Genomic DNA, 9,687 nt, shown 5'->3' with positions numbered 1-9,687 from the left:
CTCGGTCCTTCCCATCACAAGACTGCAGACATCGCTTCCTCTCCTGGTTTTCTGGCACATGTGCTGTCGGTGTCAGGGACAGCTGTGTGCACTGTCCCCACTTCCAATGTGGTCACTACTTGTGGATGGAGACCGCTGGTTCTGCAAGACCCTACTATGAACTGCTCATGATCTTAGAATGTGGGCTGCCAGGAGTTGGATCACTCTGGCGCCTTGCTGGCCACGCCCTTTCCCTGTGTTTCACCTGGGCGGGTTTTTTTCAAGTCCCATGTCAGCGCTCGCTCTGAGAAAGGGGGAGGGCCCCAGCTGCCTGTTGACGTAGACAGCACTATTAGTGGCAACAAGGAATGGCTGTCGTGCTTGGGAGCTGGGAAAGGATGTGTCGTCAGAACTGGGTCCGAATCACGCTGGGCACCAGCCCTGTGCCCACCCTGTGGGATGCCCGGGCCAGAACCCACATGCATTCTACCTTTTCTTTTCCACTGTCATTTCTAATCTTCCAGGCCCCAGCTTACCTGAATTTTGTGGCCTCCACCTGTCACCCGTTCTCTTCCACTACTCCCTTTGCAGTGCTCTTGACATTCGGCCTACACTTAAGGTGCAGTGACGTCTGCGTATGTCCTTAAATAGCCCTGGAACACCAGCTACTGTGTTCCAATCAGACATGTCTGGGTCTGGACACAACCTACTACTCAGTGTTCACCAGTCACCAGCAACCATGCCCTTGCTGAAAGCCATTTGCAGAGCAGTGACCTGCACACCGTGCAACTCCCCGCCGCCCTGTCCCTTCCTTGTGTTTTTCCCCATGATCAGGGCACTCGCATTGTGAGCTCCCAGGCCAGCTCTGCACGGTGGGCTTCCTCCCACTGTGTCTAGACCCCCCTGCCCGTCAGCAGTCCCTTATTCCTGGGTGTCTGATGCACATTTCTGATGAGCTGCCCCCTCCCACCAAAGTCAACATGTACTTCACCGTCAGTTGTCTGCTTACAGGTGGTTGGCCTGGAGCGCAGGAAGAGGAAGTCCCTTCGAGGCAAGGTGATTCTGCAGGAGTGTCACAGGTTCGGACCCCAAGTCAGGATCCATGCACCCAGAAGTCTCATTTTTGGGAGATGTGTAGCCCAGTCTTGAAAGACATTTTGTGTCTGGATAAGCAGGACGGAACGCACCCTCAGCAAGAGGTGATCACACATGTGGCCAGTCTTTCTGGGTGCCGTAAGGAGCAGAACAGAAAGAAAGTGTCTGGATGAATTCAACAGAGGCCTTCATTTGTAAAGAACTGCATTGTTCGCCCTGCAGAGAGGACCTTGCCACGCGGGGAGGGTGAGAAAAACTCTCAGGCCAGCTCTGGCCTTTCCCTGCACCAGACCCCTCACAGTGCAGGGAAGCTACATAACACTGAGGGCAGGGAGACTCTGGAAAGTGGGCACAATAGCTACAGGTGTGACAAATGTGGGAAAGCCTTTAGCTACAAACACTTATGTGTTGAGCACCAGAAAGTGCATAGTGAAACAAGGCTCAGTGAGCTCTTTGACTGTGGGGGACTCTTCAGTCAAAGGTCTGGCTTCACTGAGCACCAGAGAGTTCATACCAGGCCAATGCGTTATGAGTGCAGCCAGTGCGGAATGTGTGTTAAAGACAGCTCCACGCTCATTATTCATCAGAGAGTTCACACTGGAGAAGCGCCCTATCAATGCAGTGAGTGTGGGAAATCCTTTAGGTACAGCTTTACACTCAAAAGACATCAGAGAGTTCACACCAGAGAAAGGCCATATGTGTGCAGCGTGTGTGGGAAGTCTTTCCTGGACCTCTCCGTGCTCATTATTCACCAGAGTTCACACTCTGGGAAGGCGTTCTGGGTGCAGCAAATGTGGGAAGTTCTTCAGGTACCACTTCACCCTTGAGAGACATCGGAAAGCGCACAGTGGAGAAAGGCCTGACGAGTGCAGCGAATGTGGGAAACTCTTTAGGCACAACTCAAAGCACATCAGAAGCCTTATGAGTGCCCCGTATGTGGCAGACTCTTCAGCCAAAACTCTCATCTCATTCGGCACCAGAATGTTCACACCAGAGAGAAAACTTACGAATGTAGTGAGTGCGGGAAATCCTTTATGGACAGCTCCACACTCATTATTCATCAGAGAGTTCACACTGGAGAGAAGCCTTATGAGTGTGGTGAATGTGGTAAAGTCTTTAGATACAACTCAGCCTCATTAAACATCGTAGAATCCACATGGGGGAAAAGCCCTATGAGTGCTGCAACTGCGGGAGAGGCTTTAGGCAGAACTCCCACCTTGTTCGGCACCGAGAAGTTCACAGCAAAGAGTATTGCAAACCAGAAATGACTTCAAAGTAATGTCTGCTGTGATTTAGCACTGGAAGCACTGCTATGCAGTTGTGTGTGTGTGTTTTTTAATTGTGTCTTAAATACTTGTAAGCCAAAATTTGCAATTTTCATCATTTAAGGTTAAGGTTCAGTAGTAATAATACATTCATGTTACTGTGCAACATACATCCAGAAGTCTTTTTATTTTATAAAACTGAAACTATAGCAAGGCCAGAAACCTGGGGCTGGCCCTGACTCCCTACTTCCATCTCACGCTCCATAGCAGGAAATGCAGCAGTTCTGTGCAGCACATCCAAAAGCCAACCACTCCTGCCCAGCCAACACCAGCACTCGGCTGGCTGTTCTGGGGCAGCCACCCTACTCTCTCCCCCCATGTCTATCCTCCAACTCTGCAGCCCAGCAAGCCTGTCAAAACTTGGGTTGGATCACCTCCCTCCCCTGCCCCACACCTGCCCCAGCTCTCACGGTCCTCAGACTGGAGGCCTGGAACAATCAGTTGTCATTCTAAGCCTGGCTCCTGCATGGCTCAAACTCTTGCCACCCCACTCCCTACCCCATGGGATGGAACAGGAATTTGCAATTTCCTAAACATCCCAGCTAAGTCACACCTGCCATCATTTGTTAAGTTTCTTTCTTTCTTTCATTTCTTTTTTCTTTTCTTTTCTTTCCTTCCTTCCCTTCCTTCCTTTTCTTTTCTTTTCTTTTCTTTCTTTCTTTCTTTCCTTCTTTCTTTCCTTCCTTCCTTCCTTCCTTCCTTCCTTCCTTCCTTCCTTCCTTCCTTCCTTCCTTCCTTCCTTCTTTCTTTCCTTCCTTCCTTCCTTCCTTCTTTCTTTCCTTCCTTCTCTTTCTTTCTTTCTTTCTTTCTTTCTTTCTTTCTTTCTTTCTTTCTCTTTCTTTCCTTCTTTCCTTCCTTCTTTCCTTTCCTTTTCTTTTCTTTCTTTCTTTCTTTCTTTCTTTCTTTCTTTCTTTCTTTCTTTCTTTCTTTCTTTCTTTCTTTCTTTCTTTCTTCTTCCTTCTCTCTTTCTTTCTCCTTCCTTCCTTCCTTCCTTCCTTCCTTCTTTCTCTTCCTTCCTTCTTTCTTTCTTTCTTTCTTTCTTTCTTTCTTTCTTTCTTTCTTTCTTTCTTTCTTTCTTTCTTTCTTTCTTTCTTTCTCTCTCTTTCCTTCCTTCCTTCCTTCCTTCCTTCCTTCCTTCTTTCCTTCCTTCCTTCCTTCCTTTCTTTCCCTCCCTCCCTTTCTTTCTCTCTTTCTTTCTTTTCTTCCTTTCTTTCTTTTTCTCTCTTTCCTTCCTTCCTTCCTTTCCTTTCTTCTCTCTCTCTCTCTTTCTTTCTTTTTTAATTTACTGATTTGAGAGAGAGAAAGAGAGAAGGAAACAGTGTATGATGCTCTAATCAACTGAGCTACCTGGCCAGGGCTCACCTGTGGCATTTGAACATTCTGGATCCTGTGCCCAGAATGCATGTCACATCTTACCCTGTCAGTGTCTGAACTGGAACAGAGCCATGTAACCCAGGACTGAGTAAAGGACCACAGCTATGTGGAACCGCAGGGTTTTCAGGCCCCAGAGAGGGAGGAGGAGAGGTGGAGTCTCGGAATACCACTGTTCCCTACGTCGGGATGCCTAAACCATGAGGGAGACAATTAGGGTGGGTGGGAACCTGAGCCAACCTCCACTCACCCGTGCAGGGCCCATAAGCATTTTTGCCACTGCTGTGGGACCCTGTGGGAAGAAGGAGGCTGTGAGAGATGGCTAACCATGGTAGGATCCTACAAGCTCAGCTGGACCACCACCCCTGCCCTGCCTTGGAGCAAAGTGCTCTGAGCCCAGCTCCTCAGAAATCAGTGCTGCTTCTTATCAGCCGAGTGACCGTGGAGAACACACATCCATAAACCTCAGTGCCTTCATCTGTAAAATGGGCATCAGAATGGTTTCAGCTCAAAGGGCAGATAGTGGTATCGAACATAAGGGGTACAGACTATGTATCAGCTGTACTGTCCCCATGATCAATGGTTTTGGATGTTTTCACTGCAAATGAAGTGTTCGGGTTTTGAAATTTGGGCATATATTTTTCCCAGCTTTTAGAGTTTTTAGGGGACGCAATACATAAAACTCCTATATCATAAACAAATACTTATGGGTGAGTTAACATTCAGACCAATTATGAAGTGTTTGGATAAATTTAACTAATCCGATATGTTCGGTTTCTAATTGTCTACCTGTGTACACATTTAGAGGAATGTTAGTTCATTAGTGTTCAAATCAGTAACTTTTATGTACTCTTCAGTTAATAAGTTACATGGAGGCATTGAGCATATTACCCTTTCAGCAACCAGGCCTGCCTGCAATGTAATCCTGTGAGGGGAGCACGCAAGAAGCTCTTGACTGGACAGTGGATCACCCCCTTGCTCTGAGCACTGGAGGAGGTGCTCTGGTCTGAGATCTAGCTGCCCTACTAACACAGGTGACCTCTGTCATGTTCCACAGGGAGTGGCCTTGAGGGTCTGCTCAGCCTGCAGTGGGGAGAAGACCAACTCACACCTCAGCCTTCACCCCAAGTCAGCCCCTTACCTCATCTGAACCTCCCTTCTCGCAAACACAGGCCAGAATTCATCCTACACCTGGACCACTGGACCGTTGCCCTCTGAAGAGGCATCAGGAGTGCACACCCACCTCTGCATCCTGCCCTCCAGTCTCAGGCTTGCCTCACTCCCTGACCACAGAGCCCATCTGGAATAACCATAAGTCTCTCCTTCTTCAATGTGGTCATTAGGCTATGGCCTGGTCCACTCAACGCCCTCCACTCTTTCAGAGGCTCCAGCCCAACCACTTCCCAGGAATCCAGACATTTCTGTACATCTACCCAGGTGATGTCTCCTTGTTCTGACATCTCAGAGTCAGGTTGAGACACCTCACAGTACATGTCCAAATGCAACTCACAATCTTCTCACAGAGTCCTGTTCACTGCACTACTTCCTCATCTCCATTCCTTCAATAATTAGGTAAAAAACCTGGGGTGGTCCTTCACTACCTACTTTTGCTCACAAGCACACGTGATGCAGCAGAAAATCCTGCTGGCTGTCTTTACGACCTATACAAACTCTACTGAGCTCCCATAATCCTCCTGAAGTCTACTGCTGGGTCCTCCTTAACGCATCTCCCCGCCTCCATTTCCCATCCACTTCTTGACAACTTTAAACTTCAAATCTGGACATGTCCCTAAATTAGGTTCCTGGACTCAATTCCAATATGAAGCAGGGTGGCTTTCCACACAACACGGAGCAATTATCAGACATCAGAAGGATGTCCAAATAGCAATTCAATTTTGCCTACACAGCATCAGATTCCACAGGTGTAGGGCTCAGCCCTACAAGATTGCCCCCCACTAATCACGAAATGCCAGTTGAAAGCCCAGGCTGTTTTCTGCATTTCTGACCAACTGGTTACAGATTGGAAGTTCCAACGTCCGCCCTCCTTGGCAACTCAATTCAGATGCCAGTCACAAGTCCAGGTTGTTACCTGTACTTCTGATTCACGGACTGTAAATCAGAGGTTCCCAAGATCCCTCCTTAATTTCCTAGTACTGCTCACAGGACTCAGAGAAACATGTAACAATACTTACTAAGTTGACAGTTCATTGTAAAAGGACATAACTCAGGAACAGATGGAAGCGAAGCATAGGGCCAGGTGTGAGGACTGAGCACCGAGTTTCCACGCTCTCTCCAGGTGTCACTCTCCCTAAATCTCAACCCAGAAGCTCTCTGAACCCCGTCCTTCAGGGGATTTATGAAGGGTTCACTCCATAGACAGGACGGATTCAATCACAGCCAGAAGCGACTGATTTGATCTCCAGTCCCTCTCCCCGCAGGGAAGTCAGAGCGTGGGACTGAAAGTTCCAACCCTCCAATCACAGGCTGGTTCTTTCGGCTCATCTGCGACCCCAGATGCCTTCCAAAAGTCATCTATTCCCAAAACAAATGATACCTCTATTAATCTCAACACCTGAAAAATTCCCAGGGTTTGGAGAGCTGTGACAAGACCAAGTATGGAAAACCTATTTTGGTAACCTGAGCGCCCAAGTACATATTTCTTAAAAATCACATCATCCTAACCTTTCAAGAATTCCAGCCGCTCAGATCGTCCCTCAAGGCGACACTCATCGCCCCTGGACACAGAGACGTCGGTTCCCCAGCGCTCTAACGCCCCAGAGAGATCGCTGCCCCCTCCTCACACGGCGGACACCGAGGGACCCGTGCGCCTTGACGCAGGGACCCGACAGCGCCCCTCCAGCCGGCTCCGACTTGGAGGTGGGAGACCGGCGGGAAAGCCGGGGGACGCAGCACCCACCTCAGTCGGGCTTGTGGACGCCGCCCCGCCACCAGCTTGCAGGAAGCGCAAGGGCAACAGGTCGGGAACCGGGCGCCGCCTCCGCGCAGCCGGGTGAGAGTTGCCGAAGGAAAACGAGAAGAACCGCAGCAGAATCCCTGGAACAGAAAGAACTCCAACACCCAGTGGAGAGTCTGAAAACCCCGCCTCCAGTGCGCGTTTTCAAGTAAACGGCTCTATGCTGAGCTTTCATTGGCTCTGCTGGCTACCGTCGGTTTCCGCAGTGCCTTCTGGGTAACGTAGTTCTCCCGTTCGTTCCTTCGGTGGCTGCAAGCGGTGGCTTCAGTTTCAGGATGAAGGCCAGCGGACTGCGTGAGGGGACGCTGGGAAGTGGAGTTCCCGGTCTGCAAGGACACAGCGGAGCTTCGTGGCTGTTAAATGGGTCAGACCTAGATTTCCTCGGGGTGCAGTCTAGCACAAGTGTCAGAAATAGATATTTGTTTACAGATTCTGTGACGCACTGCACATTGCCAAAGGCTACACAACCAGAGGGACACGCTACACCATAATGACTTTCGGCTTCCACTCATAGCTGTTGGCTAAAGTTCTGGGGACTGTTTAATTACCTTCAATAATCTCGGTCAGAGACAAGAAGGAAAAGAACCCCCAGAGAGAATATGATGTGAAGTTGGAGGGATGTCTTTTCGGCCAGACTGTGTTCCCACCTAGAGAGCAACACTTTTCTTGGAATATTCTCAATTTTTTTTTTCATCGACATGATATTATTACTCCATATCTGAGATACTTTCCATTTCTTTTGGAAATCTGAAAAGGAGAGCTACTTACTGCATGCCCTTTCCTGGCGAGATAGTGTGCGCCCTTCTGATCATTGAAGCACAGGTGCTTAAGGGGCCTCTTATCCCTGAGATAAAGATGTGGTGTTCCCGAGATCTCATCTCCTTCCTCGGAAGTGGTTTATCGTTTCAAATGAAATTGCGTTAACAGTGAATGCACACAAAGATGAAATCATCTCTAACAAAATCTTGTGAAATGGAGGTTACTGAAAGTTAATAGTAATGGTTATGTAGTTATCCAAAGAAATTGGCAAAATGGTTCTAGAGAAACATATCCGTTACAGATGGGAAAAAGTTAAGATTTCAGTGAAATCTGGCTCTAGCTGGTTAGCTTAGTTGGTAAGAGTATCCTTCCACTATCCCAAGATTGCAGGTTTGATCCCTGGTCAGGGCACATACAAGAATCAACCAGTGAATGCATAAATAAGTAGAACAAGAGATGGATGTTTCTCTTCCCCTTCCTCCCTCTCTTTTTATACACTGTTGGATGCAATAAGGTAATACTGTTTTTGAAGATTTCTGTACCCATGTTTAGGAGATATTGGTCTGTAATTTTTTTCTTATGTATTTATCTGGTTTTTTTGTTGTTGTTGTCATTTGTATTAAGGCAATGCTGGCCTCAAAGAATGAGTTGGGAAGTATTCCCTCTGCTTTTATCTTCTGAAAGAAATTGTAGAGAATTTACCTTTTCATCATTACACAGTGCACCCCTGTACCCCTGGTTTCTTTTGGTTAGCATTATCATGGTATATTTTCTCTATCCATTTACTAGATATATACAAGGGGGACCCAAAATATGTAATTTATAAAAAATTGTGTATCTTTACATGCTTAAACTCAGTCACCTTTAAAGTATTCTCCATTTGATGCAATACACCTATCGAGACTTTTTTCCCACTGCTCAAAACAGTTTTTGAACTTGTCAATTTTGGTGCTTTTTAGTGCTTCTGCCATTTTTTATTTCACCTCTTCCACATCGGCAAACCATTTTCCTTTGAGGAGTTTTTTCATCAGGGAAACAAACAAACAAACAAAAGTTGCTCTGGGCAAGATCTAGTGAGTAGGGAGGACAGGGAAGGGGGGTCATGCCATTTTTGGTCCAAAACTACTGAACATTCAGCGCAGTGTGGGCAGGTGCACTTGTAAATCACCCATCATGAAATGGACAAACCCATGGAAAGAGTCTTAAAAAAAAATTCGCTGAACTTCACGCAGCTTCTCACAATGCCAGCTGGTACACTGATACAGATGGGTTCCTAGAACACTCACTTAGTGGGAGAAGCCTATACTAGAAGGGACCCACTCTCTAGAAGATTATTCCAGGGTTTTTTTGGGGTCTCCCCTCATATCTATAGATATTATGTATTAAAACCATTTTTTGTTTCTATAGACAACATATAGTTGGTTCTTGTGTTTTGATCCACTCTGACCTGTCTTTTGATTGATGCATTGACATTAAAAGTGATTGTTGTTATAATTGGATTAACATCTACCATATTGTTTACTGTTTTGTATTTGTTGCCCTTGTACTTTGTTCCTGTTATTGTCTGCTACCCTTTGATTGACTTTGTCGTTTTTTGTTTAAGATGTTATTTATTTCTTTTTAGAGAGATGGGGAAAGGAGGGAGAAAGAGAGGGAGAGAAACATCAATACATGCTTGTCTGTAGCACACTCCATACTGGGGATATGGCCTGCAACCCCGGCATGTGCCCTGACAGGGAATCAAACCAGGGATACTTTGGTTCACAGGCCTATGCTCAATCCATTGAGCTGCATCAGCCAGGGTGTGCCTTTGTAGTTTTAATTGAGTACTTTATAATTTCGTTCTCTATCAGTTACACTTCCATTGTTACTTTGCTTAGTGGTTGCTCTAGAGTTTACAGTATATATCTACAGCTGATCCAAACCCACTTTTAAATAACTCCACTGCTGCACAGGCAGTGTGTGCACCTTAACATAACAAAATGATCCTAATTCCTCCGTCTGGTCCTTGTATCACTGCTGATACTCATTTCATATACGTACTCACACACATAAATGCTTGAATATATTGTTGCTATTTTCTTGGACAAACTGTAATCTGTTACATTGAGAATAGAAAAAAGATTTTTTTGCAAACGAGTATGTAACCTATATCATTTTCCTTCCCTCTAAAGAATTTAACAG

The 9,687-nt window shown here is 46.6% G+C and overlaps 1 protein-coding gene across 1 annotated transcript; it reads left to right on the top strand.

Moving 5' to 3' along the window:
- The first annotated feature begins 1,315 nt into the window (after positions 1–1,315).
- Positions 1,316–2,353, top strand: LOC128628400 (zinc finger protein 17-like). Its single transcript, XM_053672064.1, is given in 4 exon segments — positions 1,316–1,843; positions 1,845–1,987; positions 1,990–2,199; positions 2,202–2,353. Coding segments are annotated over 4 exon segments (753 nt in total). The 5' UTR covers positions 1,316–1,595.
- The last annotated feature ends 7,334 nt before the right edge of the window (positions 2,354–9,687 follow it).

Source organism: Artibeus jamaicensis, unplaced genomic scaffold, assembly GCF_021234435.1.
Source record: "Artibeus jamaicensis isolate MK-2021 breed Jamaican fruit bat unplaced genomic scaffold, CSHL_Jam_final contig_723, whole genome shotgun sequence".
NCBI lineage: Eukaryota > Metazoa > Chordata > Mammalia > Chiroptera > Phyllostomidae > Artibeus > Artibeus jamaicensis.
This window is presented reverse-complemented; position numbering and strand designations above follow the sequence as displayed.